At 42.4% G+C, this 27,281-nt stretch overlaps 1 protein-coding gene across 6 annotated transcripts in view; it reads left to right on the forward strand.

Annotated features, from left to right (window-relative positions):
• Positions 1-151: 151 nt before the first annotated feature.
• The window catches only part of TOM1L2 (target of myb1 like 2 membrane trafficking protein), a 64,862-nt gene continuing 37,732 nt past the window's right edge, over positions 152-27,281 (forward strand). For 2 of the 6 annotated variants that reach the window (XM_073361828.1, XM_073361829.1), the window contains exons 1-4: positions 153-297; positions 23,616-23,700; positions 24,477-24,555; positions 26,688-26,837. In XM_073361828.1, the coding sequence (XP_073217929.1) occupies positions 246-297; positions 23,616-23,700; positions 24,477-24,555; positions 26,688-26,837 (366 nt within the window). In that variant the 5' untranslated portion in view covers positions 153-245. Of the gene's footprint in view, positions 298-865; positions 948-21,551; positions 21,685-23,615; positions 23,701-24,476; positions 24,556-26,687; positions 26,838-27,281 lie in introns of those variants that run through there. The other 4 variants (XM_073361831.1, XM_073361833.1, XM_073361830.1 and 1 more) reach the window with 4 other exon arrangements.

The following is a 27,281-nucleotide window of genomic DNA, read 5'->3' on the forward strand; positions in this document are numbered from 1 at the left end:
GGGGGTGTAACTCTGGGGCGGGGGCGCTGATTGGCGGAGGGGGCGGGGAGGCAGGGCTGCCAGTGATTGGCATGGTCTGCTCCCAATGCAGTCGGGGGCGGTGGGTGCTTTGGCCAGTGGGGGTTCGGCGGGCGGGCCGTTGACGGCGGCGGAGCTCCCGGTTGGTCAGTGAGGGTGCCGGTCAGGGCGAGGAGGAGGCCGCAGCTGGATCGGAGGCCGGGCCGGCTGTTTGTTGTCATCCCAAGATGGAGTTTCTGCTGGGGAATCCGTTCAGCACCCCGGTGGGGCAGAGCCTGGGTGAGGGGGGGCCGGGGCACAGCCGGGCCTGGGGAGGAGGGCGGGGAGCCAGGGGCCGGAGCAGTAAGTGGGGGCAGAGCCCGGCTGGGTGGGGGACGAGGGGGTAGAGCCCCAGGGGCCGGGGGAGAGGAGGTGGGGGGCTGGGGGATAAGGGGGCGCAGAACCTGGGGGAGGGTGAGAGGGGGCTGGGGGAGTAAGTAGGGGCAGAGCCAGGCTGGGTGGGGGACGAGGGGGTAGAGCCCCAGGGGCAAGGGGGGCCGGAGGAGAGGAGGTGGGGGGCTGGGGGATAAGGGGGCGCAGAACCTGGGGGAGGGTGAGAGGGGGCTGGGGGAGTAAGTAGGGGCAGAGCCAGGCTGGGTGCGGGAGGAGGGGGGTAGAGCTGGGGGACTAAAGGGGGCAGAGCCAAGCTGGGTGGGGGAGGAGGGTGGGTAGAGCCCGGAGGGAGGGGGCAAGGGGGCAGAGCCAAGCTGGCTGCGGGTAGGAGAGGACAGAGCCCGGGGGGGGGGCTAGAGCTGGGCGGAGGGAGGAGCCATGCCTGTGGCGGAGCTGGGGAGGGGCAGATCCACGTAAATGGGACCCCAGCCAGTGGGGTGAGGATGGACTCAGTAGGGTTAGGCTTGGTGGAGATGGGAGTCCCGCCTCAGAAAAAGGTGGGTGTTGGGGGACCCAAGCCCTGGTGGGATCTTGAGGGCCTGGCACTCTGAGGGTGAGAGCTTGTGGGGTGGGGGGAGGCGCGGGCCAGGTAGGTCTGCAGAGCCCCTGTTGAGGTGAGTGCTGGGATGCTCATGGGCCTGTTCATTGCAGTGGTCCGTGTTTCCCAGGGTTGTCCCCAGGGCATGGTTTGCAAGGTACGGGTGCCTTACTTCACAAACAAAATCCTGCTGAAATCCCCTTCCCTCTGTGGGGTTTCTGTTGACAGCTGAGGTACTGTACTAACAGGGATATAACAGGGCAGGGTACCCTGATGCTGCCGTGGTTCTGCAAAGGGGAACAGAAGTCTCACCTAAGGAACTTGCCCCACTTCAGTGTGTGTTTCTAAGCAACCGGTATTATGGTGTCCCAGGAAGTCAATTCCTTCCTAGACCCAAAAAACCTGTATTTAGGCTGCTGCCTCTTTCCCCTGAATATTTGCTTTGGGGGCTGTATTTTTATATACAGGGAAGGCTGCATAGTTTGGAGGCATAAGCGCAGGCTTAGAAGTCAACAAGTTTCAAGTTTTAATCCTGTCCCTGCTCTTGAATCTCTCTCTCTCTCTCTTTTTAGACCCTGGGCAGACTATGTATTTATGTGAGAGGTAGCCCAGGGTGTTCCCCTAACCCTCCTCCCAGTGTGTACACAGGTTTTACTGATGTTTTTAACCTTGGCTAGTTGGGGTCTGGGTTAAAGCCTAGGTTCTACTTTCACTTGGGCTGTGAACTTGCTCACCTTGCAGTGAGGACACAGACTGAGTGCTGATAGTCCTCCAGTGCCTTCCCACTATTCCCCTGTGTGCCCAGTAGGACAGACACGTTCTTCCACAAGTCACTGGGAAAGAATTCTAGAATGGCTTAGTTTATGGAAGCACAGCACCAGTGAGGGCACAGTAACGTGTGTAACGTGTGTGTGTAACTTTGGTGTGTGCCTGCTCACCCCTGGGCTAGACTAACCCTGGTGCTTAGACCCAGGTGCAGATCTTCAGGGAAAACCTTAGCCTTATCTATTCTGTGTCTCAGTTTCCCCATTTGTAAAATAGGGATAATACTTCTCTACCTTGCCTGGGGGTTGTGTAGATTGTGTGAGTACAAAAATGAAAATACTTTCTAAAGTGGCAGTTCTGGCCACAAAACCAGAAAGTTCCTATACTTTACCTTCCCCCTTCAGCACCCCTTATTAGAACCAAAAGATATGATCAAACAGATAAGTCTTGCACTGTGCTTTGAAGATCACTGAATTCTGACTTTGGCAGAATACATGTATATCTGTCAAGCCAGCTGTCAATACAAACCTCCCCGAGATTGCTTTCTTCTAGATTATGGTATGAAGTGCTGAGGGTTTCTGGATATAATAATGGTGATGACAGTTAAATGTGATCTTAAAATGGATTTGCTTTGTTGTATTTATCCACCTGATAAGCATCTGCAAGGGCAGCTGTCTGCTTAGCTCCTTGGATAAGGGAGCTACAGGAAAAAATGTTAGAGAAAGGAATAGTGTCTGATCTATTTATTGTCTGATTCATTTAACATCAGTAAGTGATGCAACGGTGGCCTTCTTAAGTCTTAGTAATTTTATATAATAAAATCTGTGTTCCAGCCTTCTTTTTCTTCTGCTTCTCCATCTCTTCCTTGTAATCATGCTCAAGGCATTTAAAGCTTCTTCTTAGTTCTTTCATCCCCTTCCTGCCCCTTGTTCTCTTGGAATTAGTAATATACAGACATTGCCTCTTCAAAGTCTCTTATGACAGCAAAGCTTTGAGTGAGCTATGTTTAAGTCAGTTATGCAGCTTTAGTGATGTGTACATACTGTAAGATTCTGTTGTATTTTAAGAATTTTCCTCCTCTTTTGGCGGAAGACCTCAGCAGAGTTTGTTCTGGAAGAAAAGTTTTGCTGCCTGTCTTATAATTGCCAGGCATGCCTTTCCAAGGTAACAATACAACAAAAGCAAGACTTTCTCCCTTTTTCCGGTGTTCCGCAGTTCTGCTTGAATGAGCTTGTGAGATACAATTATTTGTTTGTTGTATTATTTATATTTCTATTGGTGATTTAAATAAACCCCCATAAATAATTTCGTAGTTCCATTTGAGCATACTGTGTTGAACACCGTGTTGGTGTTTGCAGTCGAGGCCTGATGCTTTCCGTATTAGAGAACTGTAGAAAATTATGGAAGGCCGTAAGCGCATGAAGAATGTGTGTTTTCTCTGCCAGGAAGCAGTGGTGGTTCACATGAAAATTTAATTAGGAGTGTACAGAATGTCTTCAGGTAAATGTCAGGTTTGAAAAAGCAGATTTCAGAGGGGGTTTTGAAGAGCGAGGGGAGCTAATATAAAGCATTTCATCTCTCTGAAACTGGAGTGACCTTTCCAATAAACTGTTGCTTGAAGTATGGTTATGATCAGGAAAATACTATTAATTATTTGGATTACTAGGATGGGACTCTGATGGACGCAGAGGTTTAGTAATGGGGATATATAGCACCTTTCGCATCTAAATTGGCCAATCAAATTCCAGCCAAGTTCATGGTGTGTGAAAGTCATTCACATCTGATTTTTGGCAAGTCGCTTTGTTCCATTTCCAGTGGCCAAGTGTCCACTGCACAAAAACCACCACGGCTGCCACTAACTGACGACCACAATGGAAGTGTAGGGGGCGAGGCTATGGATTAGATGGGCTATAAAGAAAATGGACTGTGAAGACTGAGCTATCTTCTCATCTCTAAAAATGGTCCCTGCAGAGCAGGGCTGAAGTGTGTTGGTAGAGCGTTGTGGGGAAGCTCATTCTGCTGTTGTGATACACCTGGATGCTGTGTGTAAATTTATTTAAACAAATAATACTTGGTTCATTTAGTAATGCTTTTCATCCATACATCTCCAATGTGGGTAAGTATCATTATCCCCATTTTATACCCATGTTTTATGGGTAAATAGAAAATTACAGTGTCCCCACCAGGCTGTCAGATGACGAGGAGGTTGTGACCATCCCTTGTAGATGGGGTCCTCACCAGTTTTCTACACTTTAGTAACATTCTGCTTGGATGAATGCAGTACACTCTACACAGGGCTACTTTTGAAGATGACCTGGAAAGTTTGCTTGTTCAGAATGTGGCCTCTCACATACATACTTAACTGTGCTTCTGGCACAGAGCATAACGTTACAGCTGTTGGACTCAAAGCTATAATACCCTTTTGTGATTTCAGCTCTCTATATCACTGTCTCTTACTTCAAATTCTACTCCTGTAGTTGAGACCAGCTGAGTCAAATGAGCTGATAGTATCTAGATTTGTAAATCTAGGACTGGTGGCAGAGTATTCTTAGTGAAAGCCGCTCGCCTGTGGAATTTACATCTTCTCATGGACTAAAAGTGCCTAAATGTGTTGACCTTCATGGAACAATGCAAAGCTTGTCTATTTATCCAGGCTTTTCTGAAGGGGCTAGGCTAAGTGTGTGGAGGGTCTCAATGGTTGCAGAATGGCTTAGTGTTGTAATATCTGTTCAGATTAATTTTAGGTAGTAAACGCAAACCTAGATTTTTATGATAGGCTCACAGAGTAAATTGGGGAAAATGGTTTTATGTAGAAGGGTGAACTCCAGGTAAATCTATACTCTGAGAATGCAAAACATTGTTTAAAAATACTGCTGACCTGAGAATGGGAAGAATACAGAAAGGTGTGTAGTAAAGTGGTGAAGATAAGAGCTTGGAGAATGGAGATGAGACTACTATTTTCCAATTGCAAGACTCCGTGTGTCCAGGTTGGGCATCCTCTCTTTAAATTGCATGCTCAGTTTTGCTTGCTCAAGAGAATCATCTTTAAAGGGTCACTGCATGATTAAAGGTTATTAAAACAAATATCTAAAACAAATGTCCTTGTGTTGCTAAACTCATTTTAGATTATTAAAACTATTGGATTAGAAGAATCTGAAGTACAGCTGACCTTTTTGTTCATGCTTCTTGTGTATTTTTTGCTCTTCATTCTACTTGCACAAGGAAATCAGTTCTATTTTCTAGATCTCCGGAACTGGTGAGATTTTTGTAAACACTGCAGGGGAATGTTTAAATCCAAATCAAATCTTGCTGTGTTGAATTTTTGTTAACTTTCTCAAGTGGAAAGGGTTGACACTGAGCAGTGATCTGTGAAATGGGCTCCTCACAGGTAGAACAAATAGGGAATGTGCCTATCCACCTTTGGAAACAATGAGGTCAATCACGTGAACTGCTTCAATCAGTCCTTTTCAACAGAGACCTAGGAGGCCTGATTGGCTGTGACCAAAAGGCCTTGCCAACCCAGGTCCAGGATAAAACTTGAATGCACAATTACAACTACCTAAAACTTGCAGTCTGACAACAATGTACTAGAAATGGAGAAGGGAGTTCTGGAGCGAAACCTCGCGCCATGCCCAGAGTAATTTTGGAAGTTGTTTTTCTAATAACCAGGACTCCAAATGTTTGGTGCTGTAGTACCTTTATGGCTGTCATGCTGCATTTATTAGTCAAACACGAACTGATTCTAAGACCTTTGCCTGAGGAAGGAGTGCGGGATTGGACCCTTGCCCGGGAATCCTTTTTCAGCAGGAGGCACAGTGCTAACTATTGTGATTTACTAAATAGGATTGTTTAAGGAAGTTACAAAAGCAGTGTTTCAGCAGAGGATACAGAGGCACTTTATTGAAGCAACAGTGAAACCAGACAACCTTTCCATCGATTTTTATCAAAGCACTTGCAGTTTCCATTTCAAGGCAGTTGAGGTGATGATGAATATGGTGCAGAGAGAATCTGTAGAGCTTTTCCATAAAATGAAATATTGGTGCAGGCTTCTTGGCTCTTAACACCTTTTATTTTCTTTTTTTTTTCCCATGGGAAATATTTCGATGCTTCCTTGAAATATCCTCTAACATGTTTTGTGACAGACTTAAATGCATTTGTTCAAGAGCTATTTTTATTTTTAATAGCAAATGCAGGACTAGAAAAATGTATTATGGTGGGCAACAAAAACTAAAAAACTAGAGAAAATTAACCATGTTTCATTGTCCGTGTGTGCAATGTCTCTAAATTCCTTTCAGAGTAAATGTTTGCTTTGTTGTGGTGTAAGCGTGATAAGATTCACTCTTCAGGAAAATGCCTTTTCCCAAGGACAAAATCAGGGCTTTAAAGAGCACGTTTATCTGCTTTAATAGTAAAGTGTTCCATTCTCATGACTTATGTTGTAAACCCCCCACTCCTCCCACTCAAAAAAAAAAAAAAAAAAAGCGCCAGCATATGTCTTGGGACTTTATACAGAGGCACGTATATACTGTGCACTGTTTTGAAGGTGGATTGTCCTCCACTAGAAAATTGGAATATCTATTTAGTGTCAGAATTCTAGACACAATATATGGTACTTGAATAATCAAAAAGATACATGACTGGTCAGCCCACTGTGAATGGGATGGAGATGCTATTTTCTGTATAGGTACCTAAAATAACATGGACTACGGTCAAAACCCAGTCTTCCAGTGTTCATACAGAATTATGTTAGTCATGCAAAACACAGTCTGATGATAAAGTGCTTTTAGTTTTACAAGATTACATGGATCTGCTTTCACTTCATGATAATGTATTGTGTTGCAGAGAAAATCTCTTAGCAAAATTAATATCCTTGCTTTTAAAAGGAGCAAATAAATACTGAGTCATGAATCTGGTAGCTTAGGGAAACTACATATATGTGAGAAGCTGGATAATTACTATAATACCATTTAATACCAGATTCCTAAGGCTGGATTGATTTTTATAGTCACAAAAGCAGATTGCCACTCATGAAAGTATTAGCCTATGTGTTTTTGAGTAATGTAGTTATATCTGCTGCAGCATAGCATGCCTAAATCTATATTCCATTTGTTTCTAAATATAAACCTGTATGTACCAGGTTACAATCTGAGGATGGCCAGCTCACAGTTTGATATTGCTTTAATTCATATATCTTTAAAAGCGTGCTAAAAAATTAATGGACACCCAATGTTTGGTTTTAGTTTTTAAACCTCCCATTGATGTGTCTCTTTATTTGAAACAATTTGCTCATGGTACTATTTCTTGCTTTCTCTACATATGTGTGTGGAATGCTGAATTAAGACAACTTTTATAAAAGGAATGTTAGAATAATTTGAATTCTTAAATTGGGATCAGCTTTTAATTAAACTTTCATTGAAGGTGAATAAGGCATTTGAAATGGTGCTTGGTGATACGTCTGTAAAATGATCTCTTACTGGGAGGAAAGAAACTTTTAGGATTTGGAGAGAGTGTTGTGTCTGGTTGGGTGGTGTTGGACTGGCCAGCACTTCTGCCAGAGTCTTAGTAAGTCACCTTGGGCTAGTCACTTAATTGTGTGTGCCTTGGTTTCAGAATCTTTACAGCATATAGTTGATGAGAGGCTAAAATGTTTGTAAAGTGCTTAGAACTCATTGGAAGAAAGATTCTTATAGAAGCCCCAAGTACGAAATGTACTCGAGGGTGAGCCTGATATTACACCAAACACTAGCCACCACAAACAAAGGGATTTTTGTGACAACTGGTGCTGTGAACCTGCACAGGTCCTGCAGCACTAGCATTCAAACACAGCTTTCTGCTTGCATCCATGCAAACATCTTAGGAAGTATTACTTCTCTGCATTTTAAAAACTGGTTTAATGTGGGAGGGCAAAAACCCAATTCTCTCTTAAACAGCCATGTCTGCTGTGTTTTAGTCACATACTATGCTGCTGGAAAATCTACTTTATTCCTGATTATTCTGTTTATTCGTTTCAGTTAGTCTTCCTTGAAAAGGATTCTTTTGAAACAGGCTGGTTCTTGTGCCCAAGAAAGCGTTAACCTGAATGCCTAGCTATGTCTGAACCCCTTTTCCCTTAGGAGCAGATGGTTTACTTTAGTTTAACGAGTTGCTTCTCCACGGTTCCAAATCTTTCAACCAATCGATCACTGAGAGCAGCCTCTTTTAAAAAACAGAACGCTACATTATGACTGTCCTGTACAATCTTGAGCAGTATGATGAGCAATGCAGGGATCAAATGCTGTAGTCAATAGTGTAGTAAAGCATCCCCAAAATCATTAGTTTATGCATTTATGCAACCCTTGAAGTGTATTTGTATCAAGACAATGCCGAGGTCAGAGTATCCACACTGGACCATATTTGCCATTGCTTCTGTAGCTTGGGAATCGGAGTAACCCAGGAACCCTCCAGAGGCTCAGCGTATGAACAGAGCCAAACTATGCCACGAGAAGCAAAGAGGAGGCTGACTAGTCACAAGCAGTGTCAGGAGACCGAGAAGACAAGTAGACATTCCAGATAAACCTGTTGTATGCTTTGGGTACGAGCTTGTAAATCTGGTTATTGTAGGGCAAGCATGTTGCAGACTGTTCTCCCATTTAGCTGTTTGACATTCTGTCCTAGAAAGAGTGACTGCCTGGGAAGAGCTAGTCTGTTCAAATTCAGGTCAGAAGATGCCATGCAAAATGAGAGCACATAACTGTTACAAACTTGATTAAAATGTTTTGCCACACTTCTAGGGTATGTCTACACTTAAAACGCTACAACGAGACAGTTGCAGCTGTGGTGCTGTAATGTTTCAGTGTAGATGCTTATCCCTCCTGTTACTGTGGGTGACCCGCCTCCCTGAGAGGTAGTAGCTAAGTTGACAGAAGAATTGTGTTAACTTGGCCACGTTGCATCCTTTATATTTTTATGGAATACATCCGCTGAGAGAAGTATAGTGAACTTTGCATTTGACAAGAATAACGGAAATAAAAAAATCATATTCATGGCATTGCTGAGTTAACATGGCAGAAGGGATCTCAACACTGACTTTTGAGTGCTTGTTTCTCAACTTTAATCTTGCATTCATTACAGCTTTCTTCATTTATTTTCCCAATGGGTTTTTTAATTTTTTTAAAGTTCCCCTCCTCCCTGCCGCCAAAAACCCAACAACTCATGATTAGACTTACAGAAATTGCAAGGTCGTAACAGCTTTGCCAGCGGAGCTTGAAGGTTCCTTTATACCTCAAAGGGTTGCAGTCCTGCAGCGCTTAGTAGTTCTGGGCCACTTTGGCTTCCCAAGCTAACAAATGCATCCTTAGGTCCCCTCGTTCATAACGGAAGCATCCTACTTGCATTCTGAGAACCAAATACTACTTTTAATGTGGAAGTATGAAAAAAAAATTTTTTTCAGCATTTGTAATTTTAAAAAGACTGATCATGGTGATTTCAAAATTGGACCTTTAAGTCTCTATGAGAACAATCCAAGAGGGAAAGTCTGAAGTCTCTACTTTCAATCATTTTTGATCTAGAAAAGCCGAAGAATGATTGTCTTTTCACCTTGTATTCGTATAACTCAAACTATTTAACTGGTTCCTTGTGGACTAAAATTTTGCCTGCTTGGTTTCAGTCCAAAGGGTTTATTTTTGGAGCTGTAGAAGATACATTGATGAGATGGTGGTTGCTGAAGATTAAAATGTAATGGCGTTAAGAATGTTAGGCAAAAGAGTTTGCACTGAGTCCTTTGTCAGTTAAGCCATCTGGAGTTTTGATTGCTTAGTATCTATGAAAGAGCACCCCTGTTGCGTGCTAAATTGCTTATCTGTATGTTAATCAGATGTTGACCCCTACATAATTTGGCTACTTGATTTTCATCTCACTATTTGGACTTTTGGGCTCTGCTAGCACATTTTGTTTATAATCTAGAAATCTGTCGTGTATCATTGTGAGCAGTTATAATCAGAGTGTTCTGGAGTATTTCCCAAGAAATCAAGTACATGGCAAGCGATGTCACAAGCAGAGGAAAAGGTCCAAGCAAGGAGCAGGATACATTTGATTTATGGGTGTCATTATTTCTTGCCAGTAGGGCCTGATGTGGAATAGGCTATAATAAATAATTTGGTTGATCTCTGAACTGCCTTCTGTAACGATGACATTTTAACTTCTAAATAAAAGGGTATTTTAGGGAAAAGAAACAGCATACCACCAATATATTTTGCTAAGATTTGGGAAATACTGGTAAACATGAAATCATTTATTAACCAAGAAATTATTGTGGCAGCCATAAAATGAGTGGCTAATCAGAGTAAGATCAGTTTTTATTTACAGGCATAACGAGCAATTAAGTTTGAGCAGCTGTCAGACTTGGAAAGTGATTAAAGTTCAACAGAAAACAAAATGGGTCAGCATTCAGTTGTGATTGTTTTCTTGACAGTACAGCTCATTAGTGTGTGTTATAGCTATATAATAAGTAAAGCAGCCTTTAAAATCTCTCTCTAATGCAGTGGCTTAACACAATGAGTGAGTGGTGAAAATCTGGTTTCCAACAAAGTTCCCTGGAAGCATTAAAATTTTTTTGATGCAGCTGGATGAGTTGGGAATTTTTGTATGGACCTCTTCTGGGGACGGGGGCAGAGTCAGGCACTGCAATGCAAGACGTTATTTGAGGAACAGACTGTGGAGTGGTCTGTGAAGTCCTTGACATCGTATAGCTCCATCCCAACAGAAAGTGATGACTTCACCCACCTATAAGACATCCTTTCTAACAGATTTTTTTATTTCATTGACCCAATCTGAAACTTTTTGTGGATTTTTTTGGTTCATAACATCTTCAGGATTTTGGCTTTTTGTCCTGATTTGGGATGGGAAACTTTTTTTTAAGTTTGAATTTCTGCAGGACTGGGAAACCATTTCCTTCCCATTTCTAATGAAAGTTGCAAAGAAATTTTCCAGATATAAAATATAGCATCCAAACTCTGTTTTGGCTTCATGGCTAAACATTGCACTGCCATATGAAACCCAAGGGTTTGGAAGCAGAATTGAAATGGTTAACCCGCGGGTCAGTAGAGACTGAGGAGCTACATTTTGAAGGCAGTACAAGAAAGGTTACATGTGAGCATCTTGTTAACCATTGTAGGATTTATGCCCAGAACTTCCTAACAAGTGTTTTGAAAATGTAACCCCTGTGCATTTGCCCTGCTAATGAGCTTGGCCTCTTCGAAGGGGCGGCTTACAACAGACTACCCCAATGGAAATGGCTTTAGTGCAAAATTATTTCTTTCACCTGATAGGGCTTCATTGAACCCAACCCCTCACTTCCATATAAAGGAAACCTTTAAAACTAGTGTTGGTGCTGTACTGTTTAAGCCACAAGAGCTTGAGTGAGGCAGAGATTGTTGCCTCTCAGCAAGGTCTACTGTGTTCTTTTTAGCGGTGTGAAGAAAGGCTATGGATTAGAGAAGCAAATTGATGCACTTCCTGGTGCATATTGCAACTTGGCTAACTCTAAAAGCTATGGATATCTGACTGCCTTGTTTTCTGCTGCTTGTTGGGTAACCAGCTTCTTCCAGAGGACACTGAATTCAAGCTTTCTGATGCATAGAAATATTGGAGAGAAGAATGAGGGGAAATGTTATTGCACAATCATAGTAGTGCATGATTTGTTTGTAACGACAGCATGGGTGGGTGGAACCAGGCATATTTTTAATGGTTCCACCCATAATTATTAAGTACATTGTTTTTCTTGTCAATCTGCGGTTGTGCTATAGTTGTGAAGTAAGTCTGTTTTTATAACTAGTTTCTGTGTCGGAATGACAGTTTGCTTCTCTTTCTTACTAAGTATAATTAGTGTTTAAATTTATTTTGAACAAGTGAGAATGCAGGCAATTGACTTAAGCAGTGACCTGCAAAAAATAGAATACTGATTAGGGGTTCTGCAAGGTGAAAAAAATCCAGCAGTTTGTTGTTTGCGGCAAATAAAACTTGTTACGAGTGGGTGGGCAGGCGGGGGAGTTTTAAATATGAGAAGGTATTTTAGCCTTTGAGGCTACAGTGGTTTGGAAATTCTTAGAACAGTTCACCCATGGAAGGTAATTAGTTTAGTTTAGTTTTGTTTTATAAATATGAAAGACACATCGCTTTTAAGTACTGGAGTGAAGTCCCAAATGAGTTATTAGAACTTGCTTTATTCATGTAGTACAGAATTAGCCATCAAGCACCGATGGATTTCAGATGTAGTTCACGGACGCACTGATGGTCCATAATTTTCATAAGGGCTGCTTCTTTACCTGTAATTGTTTGAAACTAAACACCCTCCGATGAGCAAGGAGGTGACAGAACTGAACACTGACACCCATCCTCACTCTTATTTGTGCTTTTAAGCTTGTCATGTAATGTAACTAGGCTGTCAAGCTCCAGAACTTTTAAATGTAATGTAAATCCTGACCTGTGGTATATTCTCCCCTCTTCCATACCTCATGGTTTCATCTCTTTGGTCTCAAAGGTAGTAATTAGTTTACTTTGTATGCATGGTGTCAGTCCACCTGTATTTTTTAATGTATTTTAAACCAGCTTGTTTATATAGTTTTCCCTTTGCCATCCTATGAAATTTTAAGGATAATATATCCATCATTATATAGAGTATTTGTATATGCCTATTAATTGGAAAAAGGCCAGGTTGGAAGATAAATCCTTAGCTTCACCCCCTTGGAATTTTGGGCAAACAAATGTTGGAAGTTCAGTTATGTTTTCTAACAGAAGAGGAAAGTTTCATGAAAGTGAGTAAGAAGCTTATTAAGGCTTTATTGGAGCTTTAATATGGACTCTAGTGGCTTGTCTTTATTAGTAAAGACAATATTTTCTGGCTATTAAAGTACATACTGGAACAGCTTTCCAGGATTATTTTTTAAACACTTTGTGATAGATATTCAGATCTCCTGCCTTTCCTGAATCATAAATAATTTGTATATAGTCAGTCTTTGAATTAAGCAATCTTTTGTTCCCCTAAAGGGGAACGAACACCATATGGTTAAAACACCATGTGATTCACCCTTGGATAACATGAGGAATCTGGTCTGCTCAGTTATCCAAAACAGATGGACAACTGAAAACTATACAAAAAATGTTTTGGCAAACAATTGGTGGAATGTGTATACTAGCCAACCAAGATGCATGACTGTAACTTCATGACATCTGTCCGCAAACACAGCTGCCTTGTTGTGGTCAGGGGAAGGAGTGAAAGTCCGCTGATGTGTCAGAATGGATTTGGATGACTAATCTGAACTCAGCAATTTGCTAAGACAATTCTATATGTATCAACCATACTACTCAGTCACAACTGTACTTTGTTGAGTAAGTCACAGCCTAGTACAGAAAAGGCAGATCTGAGGGAGAACATTTTGTTATGTTTATACCATCCAGAGGGTTTTAATTTATGCTTCCTTTGTCACTTCCATCCGCAAACAAAAGATGGACGCTCAGGATGTGTTAATACTAGAGCAGTGGAAGTGTTGCTTAATAGATCACGGGGGTTTGCACGCTGTAATAATGTATCAAGACATGAAGTTGTCAAAGAACTTGATTTTTAGAGGAGGGCGTAACCTGTCATTTTAAGAGTACTCTAGTTTATTGCCCTCATACAGTGAACTGGACCAGCATTACTTTCTGTATGAAAGAACACAGTAAACACCTATATTCAAGTAAATCCATAGAAGGAGAACTGTGTGTGTATACATACATATACCCGCCCCTGTCCAGAATTCTGATGGAAGGGTTCATCTGCTCTGACTTCTGACATGAGCTGGAACTCACTAGCCAATCCCGAAGTGACAGACCCTGTTGGAAAAGTGCTCAACACTTGCAGGACTTCAGAGTCATGGTGAGGTAGGAATTTTGCAGAGGTCATCCCTGAAAGAGCTCATGTAGCAGATTAGTGCAATATAGGCTGCTTTTAAAGTTCCTAGTTCAGATAAATGCCTCTGGATTTTTGAAAGTGGCTTGATGTGGCAAGGAAACATTTTCACTTGACTTAGTTCTGAAGGACAGCTATTTAGGGTACTTGGGTCAGTGCCTTAGCTTTAATGTGGATACGGCACGGAGGCAAGGGAAGCTTTTTATTTTCTGAAATGAGTGAAAATCCACTAGATTTCAAATGTTAAAAAAAAAAAAAAGCTACGGCCTCCTGCTTGTCCCTAGCATGAACTACGGACAGGTGTCCATAGACACACTGCATCCCACCCTCAACGAAGCATGACCTCGCCAGCAGTAATTTCAAGCTGATGGGAAGCTGCAGTGAGAAGACTGAGTAAGGATGCTCTTCCTGGCCTGGAAGCGTATTGCTCTGCTTGGGGCACAGACTCCACTTTACCCCTTGGGGCAATGCATTTAAACCATCAAGCCACACCAGAAAAACTTGTTTTTAATTACCTGTTTGGTGTGCCTAGCCTCAAATTTCAACATTCCTTAAGAACATCAGCTTTAAGTTTATTCATAAAACTGGATTGTTGGTGGCTTGAGGTGTGTGTGGTATTAATCCTGGAACCCACATTTAAATCCAGGTTCTTCACTCTCCAAGCTCTCTGGTACCTATTTATAGGTACCTCTGTAGGAAGCTGTATGGCTCCCACCAATATCTCTCTTCCTTTGCCTGTTGGAGAGAGAGCTTAATTGATAGGGGTTTTGTTTGCCATGTGTGGAAAAGAGTTTTGCATTCACTGCTGAAAGGGGTGAGGACTCTGGTCATTCTTGTTTCATGTGACAGAGTTGCTGTGTCTACGTCCAGCTCCTGTGACAGTTCTGTCTCCCACGCTCATGAGCCCTATTTCTCAACACTTTTATTGTTCTAGTGGAAGATAGCTGTCATGGGAGGTCACGGTCATGAAGGAAGAGTAATGGTAGATAGTATTCAGAGCCCTCTGTGAAACTGGTCCGGAAACCTTAAACTGAGTTCTGCCTTGGTTGGGGAGACAGTGCAGAGCATGAAACAGCAGTTTCAAGTTTTGTACCAAATGAGCATTTCAGGGCATGATGTGAGTTCATTCTGAGATGAGTTTTGATCAAGACTAGCAGTCACAAATGCCTGGTTTGCTACCCCCCTCGTCTGTATCTTTCTCCCTGCTTTTTCTACCTTGATTCCCAGTAAGGGTGTGTTAATTGGCAGGGATGCCTACCTGCTCATCAGGTGCTGAGATCATTGACCCCTTTTGAAGGCAGCTGTTCACCTCTCCTATTCTGACTCTGTGTTGGTGAGAGGAGTCCATGTACACAGGCTGGATTTTACATAAAAGTGGCTTTCTTAAAATGCACATCTTTACAGTTTGAACGAGATCTGGCTGCCACTTTTCATCACAGTCCAAGATTGCCTTGTTGGAGCCCAGCCTATATGAGTTCATACTCCCAGGTTAGTCAGGGTTTTATACACCTGCAAACAAGCTGTGATCCTTATGGGATCTCATAAGCTAAGACATGTCAGAATAAGGTCTCTTTAATCAGCCTGACCTGGAAGTATGTCTATTTTATTCTTCCCCTTGTCTACTGAAATTGGGGTCCTAATATAGGCACAAGGCATTTTTAGTTCTATATAAATGTTAAGTTTAATTAAGTTAATTATGTAATTTAATTTGTATACTGATCCTCTTTGGCATGGATATGTAGGCTTTGCTTCTTGTCCTAACCGTCTGCTGTTAAACAAGTGCTGTGTTCTGCTCCAGAAGTGGCTGGATTTCAGTGGTAGTTAAACAGTACGCTTTATATACTGTACCTGTATCACAGGGATGTTGAAACAACTGTTCGTAAAGCATCTTGAGATCCTCTTAAGAGATGCAGTAGCAGAGCATTGTTTGTAGCAATGCACTGTTTGTTTGTAATCACAGTCTAGTGCCATATGGTGAGTAGTCTTCAAAAAGAGAATCAGACTGTTCATTGGTGAAATGACTGTTCCTAAATAATTTTAACAGACTTCTTTCAAACTTGGCATGTGGGCTAAATATTGTTAAGTTTGAGTCTTGAGCACGTGCCCATTCTTTGGCTATTTTGGTGTTTAGTAAGTCTGTGGGTTCAGTACAAACTGATGATTATTAATTCAGAATGCATGGTGCCCTGGAGACAAGACAGTCGGCCTGCCCCAAATAGCTTTCAACCCAAGCGTAGCTAAAACATGACGTAGGGTGACAGTAGGCAGGCTGCAGCAGTCCAATCCAAATCATGTTTTTTGGGCTGATCCATTTTCTTTGGAGAGCCAAGCTCAGCAGTCTTAGAACAGGGAGAGCAGAGAGAGAACGAAGTAAGCAAGGTGGCAGAGTGGAAAATGTTGGCCTTTGTTTCGCAAAGAAACTGACCTCCTTTCTGAATGACTGACTTAGACACCCTCAGAATTGCTCTCTGACTGTGGAATGGTGGTTTGTAGTCAGTTTTAATAGCAGCACTTTGATCAGAAATTCACATCAGCTGCAGGGAGATCTAATAGTTTTGACTTTAAAAAATAATAAGCATGGAGGAGGTAAGATTGAAGATGCAATAGAACAATTTGTTTCTTAGCCCTGGCATCCTAGTTTCCCATCTAGGTGCTTTGAATAGGACCATGTCCTGAGCTCAAGGGGCATAAACTCAAATGTGCTGAGCCTCATGATGTCAAATCGTAGCACTGGAAGGGACCTTGAGAGGTTATCTAGTCCAGTCTTCTGCACTCAAGGCAGGACTAAGTATTATCTAGACCGTCTGTGACAGTGTTTGTCCAGCCTGCTCTTAAAGATCCCCAATGATGGAGGTTCCACGACCTCCCTAGGCAATTTATTCCAGTGCTTAACCACCCTGACAGTTAGGAAGTTTTTTCCTAATGTCCAACCTAAACTACCCTTGCTGCAATTAAGGCCATTGTTGCTTGTCCTATCCTCAGAGGTTAAGAAGAACATTTAAGAAGAACAAATCCTCTGATTCAGCAGTGTATCTCCACTTGTGGGGTAACTTGCGTAATTCTACACTCCGTTCAGAAGACTTGTAGTCCTTGAAAGATCTCTGTGTATGCTATAAAACCATCACAACTGGCCCCAACTTGACAGCCTTTGCTTATAAGAACTGAACTGAGTAGGGGTGTGACCAGTCAGGGTTAAGGTGAGTTAGGAGAAGGTATGAAGAGGAGCCTGCCAATATTATTGTAGCTAGTTTTAACCATGATGACTGCTGTAATGACAGGGAGTGAAAATCAAACTGCTCAAAAGTTTAATTTGCTAAAATCAGTCTTGGATCATTTCATTAAAGCACTGCTATATGTACGACCACTGTAGACTAGAGAGTTTTGAGACCTGCTACCTTGTGAACTACCAAGGGTAGAAATCAATGCTTTATACCATTTGAAAGCCAAAAGGGGGTAGGAAACTTGATTCACTGGGGACCTGGGCTTGATTTGAAATAAGAATTTCTTTGATTTTTCATTTCTGGAACAAGGTACACCTATATGCGTTTATCTTGTGTGCACCCAGGAGTTGCTCTTTGGAATAAACCTCTTGGCTCATTTTTTAGTTTGGGATGGTGAGATTATCCATGTACAAAGAAATCCATGGATTTTTCACACCAAGGGCTTATCCAGCTGTTGTCAGAACGTAGATCTGCATAGCAGAATGTTTAGTATTCAGACGGGAGACCACACCTACATAAACACCAGTGTCCCTTTCTCTTTTGTGTTAATTTGTAAACAAGGCAGGACTTAAATGTCCTTGAGCAATAACTTGCTACCTTTGCCCAACACTGGCATTTCCACTTGCGTCTTCCAAGTGTGTTATGCAGCACAATGACTCTTGATACTTGTAGACAGACTAACTGATTGAAGGAAAGGGTGCAGTGTTCAGAGAGCTCTATCCTAGCGATTGTCTTCACTGCCAATGAAGGTGTGTTCTTAACTGGGGTTGGCTAAGATGGGTGAAAATAGCAGTGAAGATATAAATCAGCTTTTAACTCGGGTTAGCAGCTCAAGTTAAAGCCTACAGGGGAACCTGGGTTTGGACTCTAGTGGCTAACTGAGTTAAAGGCCACATTGCTTCTGACCTTAAAGTATCTGAGTCTGAGTCTTCACTGCTATTTTAACCCACGATATGAGCACGCTTTTTTTTTTCAGTGTAGACATAGCCCCACGTCAGCCTGTTGCCTCGTTTACTGCATGCTGTCACCATTCAGCTAGGGCAAGTTTCCGTAGTGCTTCCTAAGACCAGCACTTAATTCTCCAATCTAGAAACATGCATATGGTACATATATTAAATACAATTCCTATCTGAAACCAGTCTTCTCAGTTCAGATCTTGTTGAAAGTGTTCATCAAAAAACATACAGTGGCAGCTGGCATCATTATTAGCAGATGCAACAGAGAGGTCAGATTGAGTATGGAAATTGAACTACCCTCGTATTCATCAGTGGAGACCTCCCAAGTCAGGGTTAAGGTGCATTGTCAGGGCAGGGAGTGGGAAGCTTGCACTGCTGTTGCTTATGCTGTATCTGTCCTGTCTCCAGGGCTCTCCGGCCAGTACCTTTAATCTGCACTGAAATGTAGCTTTAAAACAAAAGTACTAAGGACCGAGTATGAGAGGATTGTGTAGTAGCTGACCGTTTGTGCACTCCATGTCAGCTTTCATTTGTTAGGATGCTACTGAGCAGAGCTTGAAATGAATGCTCCTCCTGAGGGCAAGCAGCTGTTGTGTCTTTGCATTTAATTAAAATAAAAGAGCACTTTCTACCTCTCCTACATAGCCTGTTCCTATGCAGTTTCTGGGCACTATTTCTTAAGAAGAAATAATCAATTGCACAAATACAAAAAGTGGGAAATGACTGTCTGGGAAAGAATACTGCAGAAAAGAACCAGGGAGTTATAGTGGGTCACAAACTAAATGAGTCAACAATGGAATACTGTTGTGCCCCCCCCCCCCACGCGCGAAATGAACATCATTCTGGGATGTGTTAGCAGGAGTGTTGAAAGCAAGAGACAAGAAGTGATTCTTCCACTCTACTCAGCACTTAAAAGGCCTCAACTGGAGTATTGTGACCAGTTCTGGGCACCATACTTCAGGAAAGATGGGGATAAATTGGAGAAAGTGCAGAGGAGAGCAACAAAAATGATTAAAGGTCTAGAAAACATGACTTATGACTGAAGATTGAAAAATTTGGTTTTATTTAGTCTGGAAAAGAGAAGACTGGGGGGGGGGGACATAAGTCTTCAAGTACATAAATGGTTGTCATAAAGAGGAGGGTGATAAATTGTTCTCCTTTCCCATGAAGGATGGGACAAGAAGCAACCATTGCAGCAAGGGAGATTTAGGTTAGACCAGGAGTTCTCAAACTTCATTGCACTGCAACCCCCTTCCGACAACAAAAATTACTACTCATGACCTGGGGGGGAGGGGGAGATGGGGACCAAAGTGTGAGCTCGCCCAAGCCCTGCCATCCCAGGTGGGGGGGCTAAAGCCTGAGCCCCACCAACCCAGGTGGTGGGGCTCAGGTTTCGGCATTGGGGCTCAGGCTTCAGCTTTAGCCCTGTGTCCCAGCCAGTCTAACTCCAGCTCTGGAGACCCCATTAAAACAGGGTCATGACCCACTTTGGGGTCACAGCCCACAGTTTGAGAACTGCTGGGTTAGACGTTAGGAAAAACTTCTAACTATCAGGGTAGTTAGGCACGGGAACAAATTACCTAGGGAGGCTGTGGAATCTGCATCATTGGAGGTTTAACAGGTTAGACAATCACCTGTCAGGGATGGTCTAGATAATAATCAGTCCTGCCTCAATACAGGGGACTGGAATGGATGACCTATGGAGGTCCCTTCCTTTCCTACATTTCATGATTCTATGTCTAGCTTCATTTCCTTATGGTGACCTCATCCTGGTCATACTTGAGACAGTGGGCATAGGCTTGCCTGGTAGATGATGTCCATGAAGATTGATGCACAGGAGGCATTCTTAGTTGAGCAGCACCTTGTCTGAGTGCTGTAAAATGGGCAGCACATAGGTGATAAATTTCTGTAAAAGTGCTAACAACCCACTGAGGTAGGATGGTATTAACTGTCATTTTACAGATGGGCAAACTGCTTAACCCCTTTGCCTCCATTTCCCCAAGATGTCAGTGGCAGACTGGAATTAGAACTCCAGAATTTCTGGCTATGTCCTGTGACTGGACTTCTCTGAGATTTAATGTTCAACAGCCCTGAGCACCTTAAATGAAAGGTGCTATAGAAGTGCAAAGTATTATTCTTTCCCATCCCTGGCCCTGGGAACTAGAGACTTAAGTTAGTACAAGGTTTTTTTTGTATGTTGCCCAATAAAAGTGTCCCAGAAATTATTCACTTTTCTTCTGCCTGCTTACTTTGTCTTGTCTAGGGTGGGTATCTGAATTAAGATGCCCTGCACTCTCCCAGAGTTGTGCTGACTGTGTCTCCAAGTCCTTGTGTAAACTAATGCTAATTGACATGTGCCTCGGACCTGTTGTGGGCAGTAGGGGAGTTGATGCTTTTCTAATGCATTAGGTGCTCCTACATAAGGGAAATGTGCCATTCTTCCAGGATTCTGGCACCTGCACTAGGTGTTGGAAACAGTTTGACCCTGTCAGTATTATCAGCTATCAGTTTCCTGTCCAGTTTGAGAGGGAGTCTCAGGGAGATTCATGGTTGGCACCTATCCGTTTTTCCAGCATTTAAAACCGTTTCTAGTGTTGCTGGTTCTGCCGTTTCCCAGGCACAGGATGGGGATTCTCTTACTCGGAGAAGCATGCTGCATGACCCCTCGTTTATACTAATAGCACTGTTCTGATGTGTTTCTTGGGGAGCTGGAATCTATCCTTGCATTGTTGGAGCTACTTGTGAACATGGCTGTTTGTTTCAAGTTTTGGTGTACACGCAGCGTTAACGTAATCAAGGGAAGTGCTTTCACAACCGTTAGGTCCTCTTGTCCATGAAACGTGTGCTGCTTTTGAAGTGATTTGTGTTTAAAATCAGAATCTCAACACTCACAGTCAGAAAGTCGCAGCCTCTTCTTTGTGCTCTGAGGGGAAGAATGATCACTGAAACAGCAGGAACATACTAGCACAGTGCCACCGGAGAGAATAGTATGCCTTACATATGGGGTGTTTCTAAGCATCGGCCCTTGACATTCTTTGTAAAGAAAATCCAAAAATGTGCAAAAGAAAATTTTGTTCCCCATAGCTCTTGCTCAGTCCCTGTCCTGATGTCCGCTTTCATACTATGTGACTCAGTCAAAGGCTTGACTTCTCTTCAGAAATCATCTGGGAAAATGCTAACCCTACACATGGCAATGCCAGCAGCCAGTTCATTCCTTGATCTTGTGATAAATATTTGGCCATGGTTTATTTTGGCAAAATCTCCATGTGACACGGCTCTGTGACCTGAGAATCGTGAAATCTTTTGAAACTCTTTCTCCATTTAGTGCAGCGCTGTCTCCACTTGTTGGGTGATGTTATTGGAGGTAGCAGAGGGGTTGGCCATTCAGTTAGGGCCACCAACAATTTGATTCATGTGTTGTTTTTGTTCTCTTGGTTTTTTTGTGGCCAAGCTGGAGAAAATGGATAATGTTGTGCCCCTTTAAATGTTTGGTTACTGACGCTGACTATACTTTTATTTTACAGTTTGGATATTTACTTGGCATAATATGTGGTTCAGGGCTTCTGGTCTGTCTGTCTCTTTTTCTCTCACACACACACACACTGACACAGAGTTGTAATTATTTAAAAAAAACCTTCCTGAGGGATACTGATTCCAGAAACAATTAGAAGCTAATTTGTTTGTTCATCTTTCCTTAGAGAAAAACAGAATACAAGTTATTTTTGTCGTCCCTAATCCTTTGTCTGTTTCGGTGGTGGGACCCAGATTTGCTGCTGTGATGCTTTGTGAAGTGCAGCAAAGGGGTTAAGCTGCTGGAAAGAAGTCTCACAAGTATGCATCTGGTTTGTTTGAAGAACAGTATTAAACTTCAGTGAATAGAAAGCACCTTGAAATCTTAAAGAATGCTACTATTGGTCAAAACACAGTAGGTCGTAGTCTCTGAATTCCCTCGTTGAATTGCTGGGGAATGGGAGTACTTCGTATGTGAATAGATTTTTTGCTACTTTGAACTGTACCATGAGATAAGGTTGACTGACTTTTCCGAATCTGTGTCCCATACAAAGATGGGGCTATGGCTGTTTTGTTTTTTTCTATTCCTCCTTGGACCTGTGGGACCCGCACAGAGATCCTTTGAGTGCCTTTCAACACTCCTTATGAGGCTGAAAGTGTCACTGTTGAGAAATGGAATGATCTCACTTTCCCTATGTTCCTCCCACTCTGGGATTGAACGAACCTCTCTTCAGCGCTTCTAACTTTGGCCACAGAATCATAGAATATCAGGGTTGGAAGGGACCTCAGGAGGTCATCTAGTTGAACCCCCTGCTCAAAGCAAGACCAATCCCCAGTTTTTGCCCCAGATCCCTAAATGGCTCCTTCAAGGATTGAACTCACAACCCTGGGTTTAGCAGGCCAATGCTCAAACCACTGAGCTATCCCTCTCCCTATGTCATGCCAGTCTATGTCATTCTTTTTTTTCAAGTTGCTACCATTGGTGGAACTGCAGTGGTGGGAATACTGGTTGCTGGCATTTTCAGCACAGTGTTATGTGGCCCTTGCTCTGAGCTGGCACTTGGTCTGTGCTAACATTGCCACGGTTACTGCTGCCAGGGGAGCTGTATCCTTGTCTCAATGGTAGGAATTTTTTGGGGAACAATGTTACCACAGATGTAGCTTTCTGGTCCAGGAAGCATAAGGCAGAATTATAGAACTGGTTCAGTCTTCTAAAAGCGAATCTACCCTGTTCAGGCAATTTTTTCCTTTGAGACAAATGGGTTTGATTTGGGGAATTTGATATAAATAATTCAAGGTGACTACAAAGGGAACAAAGGAAACTGCACTTCTGCTGTTCTTGCTGCTTTATAATGTATAAACTATGTCTGAAAGATTTATTTAGGAAAGTTTTGTTTGTGTGTTGTACTTTTTGTTGATCGGTTGGGTTTTTTGTTTTGGCCTGTTTTTTTTTTTTTGGTCAAAAATTCAGGTCTTGTTTACCCTGTTTTCCTGGAAGAATAGGAAGCTAGTAGTAGGTCTGTAATTTCAGATGAGAAGGGATCTGAAGTAAAACCTGATTAATTGAAGAGGGAAAGTGATGTTTATCCAGACAGCTGAGATCGCTGTCTGTTTGTAAGCATATTTAACTCAAACATCTAACAAACAGATGGAAGAAAACTCCTCTTGTTAAAGATTCAACACTACCACCCCTTCCGTTAAGGTCTGCGTGCACTCCCAAACTACATCTCTGGGTCCTTCAAGAGACACTTTCCGCAAAATAGGGAAGGCAGGAATTTTGCATTTGACACTTCTAAGGTAAAAAAACAAGCAAGGGAAAACCCTTAGTGTACAAAAAGGAGCCAGGTCTTCCCCATGAAAAGAGAAGTATGAATTCTGACTCCACAAAAATAGGGAGGGTTGACAGAGGTGTTCAAATATAGTAAATTAGAACTTTGAATGATTAACCCCTTCTCCCATCAAAATATCACAGCTAAAGTAGGGAGTTAGCTAAGAAGATAGAGCGGGAATTAACTGACAGCCCGTCTGTGGATATTGAGTAATCGAGCCCACAGGATTAATTTTTATTCCGGAAGCTTTTAGATTGGTCTCTAAATTAGGAAAAACGGTATGATATAGTCCAGAGTCAACAGGAAAATTTGTCCCTTCCTGATTTGGGGAGTGCTTAAACTTGTGTACAAAATTGAAGATAAGATGGACTATAGTAACTTAATCATGGAGAGGTGACAGAGATTTTTGTGTTGGCTTCACAGAAAAGGCGACTGATGGCTCCTTGCAGAGTGAGGATTGGACACTTAACATGGAGATCTGCGACATTATCAACGAGACAGAAGAAGGGTATGTGCATTATAGATAACTTGGGTGTTTCACACGTTTTGCTGATACTGATCTTTGTTCTTCAGCATGCTAGGTGGTGCAGTGGGCTAATAATGCACAGGTGTCCTCAGATTAAATCCCATTTTTAGGTAGCAAATGAGTTGTTCGGTCTCCTCATCCCAAACTGACACTGATCCACTTCAGCCAACCAGCACATCTCGTGGCACTTGCTAGTGTAAGACCTCTGCTCAGGAGAGTTGGAAGGTTAGAATAACATGGGATGTGGCATGTCAGGATTGAGATTCATTAGCAGAGCTCTATGTTGGCCCAGCACCAAAATGACAGCACTAGATTTTCATGGTGCAATATCTAATTCCTGGGTGTATCCAAAAAGCACATACTAAATGTGCTACAATAGGGATTATTGAGCCTGTATTTTTAGGAGACATGCTTGTAACTTCCAAGCCTCCAAATGCTGCATTGCTACCAGATCCTAACATTTGAAGAGAGGGACCTCTCTGGTATCCTCTGCCACTTCAGCACTCAGGCTGCGTTGCTTGCGCTACACAGCAGGCCTGTTCTCAATGGTATTACGCCTTTGGCCTCTTTCTGAGTGTCTGTCTGCTGTCTCGTTCATACATCGCCCTTGTATATGCATTCTCATGCTGAGCTTTCCGTGATCATAGCTGGGTTATCTAAAGTGAACGCAAGTGCTCCTGCCCTGTCAGAAAGGGTTAGGGAACACCGATGTTCCCACCTTATGAGGCGTGAAAATGATATGTTTGTTTCTCCTTCAGTCCAAAGGATGCTATCCGAGCACTGAAGAAGAGGCTGAATGGAAACAAAAATTACAGAGAGGTGATGCTGGCTCTAACGGTGAGTGGGATGAGCTGGGAAAGTGCCAAAGAAAGCTACCATAGTATCGTTTACCTTCAGAAAGGGGAACTACACAAAAATGAGGATGCTAGTTAAATGGCAATTAAAAGGAACAGTCACAAGGGTGAAATGCCTGAAAATTGCATGGAGACTATTTAAAAACACCATAATAGAGGCTCAAATTAAATGTATTCCCCAAATGAAAAAAAAAAAGCAGTAAGAAGACACTCCCTTCCCCCCCAAAAAGCCACTGTCACTAAATAGCGGAGCAAAAGAGACAGAGGCAAAAAGGTGTCCTTTAAAAATTGGAAGTCCAATCCCAGTGAGGGAAAATAGAAAGCAGCATAAACTCTGGCAAGGCAAGTATAAAAGTATAAGGCAGGCCAAGAAAGAATTTGGAGAGCAACTAGCCAAGGGCACACACAAAATTTTTACTGTTAGTTTTTAAGTACATCAGAAACAGGAAGCCTAAACTAGATCAGCATAAATTACTACATTGTGCATTTGCACAGCCCCACTAGAGCGTGAGGTAATTTGGCAGTGACCTTTCCTGCTGATCATGTCAGCAAGGCTATTGGTTGAAAAGGGCCTACTGGGTGACATGGCAGATCAGAATGTGTTTTGGTGGGTGAAACTTGCACTTCCTGAATGTAAGGGACAAATACTATTGACTAGATCAAGGCATAACGTTGTAGGTAGGTGATCTGCATGTTTCCCCTGCACCCTGCCAGCATGGTTTAGTCCTCCCTTGCTATATCCCATGCTGCTCCCTCCTTAGGATACATGGTTGCCAGTTGTACTGACCTGTGAGGTGGTTGTCACTTGTATGAAGATGACCGTTCTAAATTCTTTTTCATTCTTTACCTATCTGGCTTTGACTCAAAGTCCTAGGTTGTCATTCAGATAGCTGCCAGTTAAGGGGTTTGTTGGAGAGAATTAAAATAAGGTGCTGGTGTCCCATGGAGTAAAATGAGACTGCTGTGTCCATCTTAATGTGGATATGGAATTATACATTGTCTTGAAAAGAGGCTGAAACCTGGACTTGCAGGCTTCAATGCCCATGGTGTCAGGTGTGAGGACATCACTAGGAGCAGAAGCTCCTCGGCTGTGAGGTCATGGCCGTTATTAGCCATGGTTATATGTAAAAGCTGTGTGTTGTATTTCTCTCCATGTACATCATGTTCTTCACAGAAAACAGTCAATAGCTGCTGTTCCGTGGTAATCGAATGTCTAAGTGAGAATGACTCCAGCTAAGTTATGGGGGAAATGTGGATATAGCCTGTCAAAGAATTCAAAAGCAGAGTGTTTTGAAGGATTTAACATAATTTGGCATAATACCCATGTAAAACTCTGTAACATGGATTGTAAATTGGGGTGTCCTGGTTCAGTCACATTTCAGGAGCGTGGAAAATGGGTGTCTCTAAACCTGACCCTGTGACAGGATATCCATTTGACATGTTCTTGTTGTAACAACCTATGTGCTGAAATTTGGTGTACAAACAGCATAAGTGAGCAAACTTCAGTGAAAGTGGCAGAAACTTTATTTCTTCACCTTGACAATAACAAAAGTTGGATCACAAAAGACTCTGGGGTGTTAATAATAGAGATTTATTTTATCACAAGACAAAAGGTATCCAGAAAGGAGAAGACTTTAATATGAATCACATTTTGTCAGCATCTTTTGGTGCCCAAGGCATTATTTCTAGTGATATTGTCTCATCAGCTGGATTACCCCCTCACTGACTAATGTCCAAAAGCAAAGGTCCAAAATTACCAGTGAAAATTAAAATGAGAAAGGGCTACATGTTTGATCCAATTAAACGTCAGGGTACATCTAAAGGAAAATTGCTACACTTTGGCTATTAACCAGTTGACTGGTTTGCATGGTTCCTGGTAAAGGTAACTGAACATATAAATGAATTCCTAGGGTTGTATGTAGAGGAGGAAGCTCTGTAGGTATACTGGGAATGGTGTGCAGGGGAAAGAAGCAAGAATAGGGTACTAAGCCTCCTCTTCCCCTCTCCTTCCCCCCTCTTCCCCCCAATGCTGACACTTTGTACCAGGAGGATTCTTCCTGTTGTGAACGTGATCAAGCTTTGTTCCATCAGAAGTTCTTTGTGTTTCTTGTGTAGGTATTGGAGACCTGCGTGAAAAACTGTGGTCATCGCTTCCATGTCCTAGTGGCAAACCGAGACTTCATAGATGGTGTTCTGGTGAAAATCATCTCACCCAAGAACAATCCTCCCACCATTGTACAGGATAAAGTACTAGCCCTGATTCAGGTATGCAAGTCAGCTCTTCAATTCTGTATGCTATCTCTGAGATAGGGGCTGTCTCTCTGAGCACTGTATAGTGCTGAGCATGGTGTTAGTGTTAAATGTATAATGTCAAACCCACAATGAAATTGGAGACACTAATATATGAAGTTTAGGGGCAGAACTTACCTAGGGGAAAAAATGCCTTCTCAATTCTGAATACACAGGATTCTTTAAAGTCATCACTCTGGTAATGAGTGGTTTTTTTTAAAGGCAGCACATCTACTGGTTAGACGGGCGACCTAGAAGTTGATGACCTACATTCTGTTACCAACCCTAATTGACTCACTGTATGAGGTTAGATAAGTTGTTTTAGCAGCACATTCTGCTCTCAGTAAAATAAATGGGAAAACTCCTGTTGATTATTTTTTTAAATAGTGCAAGATCAATCTCTTAATCTCTCTCTGCTCC

Source organism: Lepidochelys kempii, chromosome 10, assembly GCF_965140265.1.
Source record: "Lepidochelys kempii isolate rLepKem1 chromosome 10, rLepKem1.hap2, whole genome shotgun sequence".
Classification (NCBI taxonomy): Eukaryota; Metazoa; Chordata; order Testudines; family Cheloniidae; genus Lepidochelys; species Lepidochelys kempii.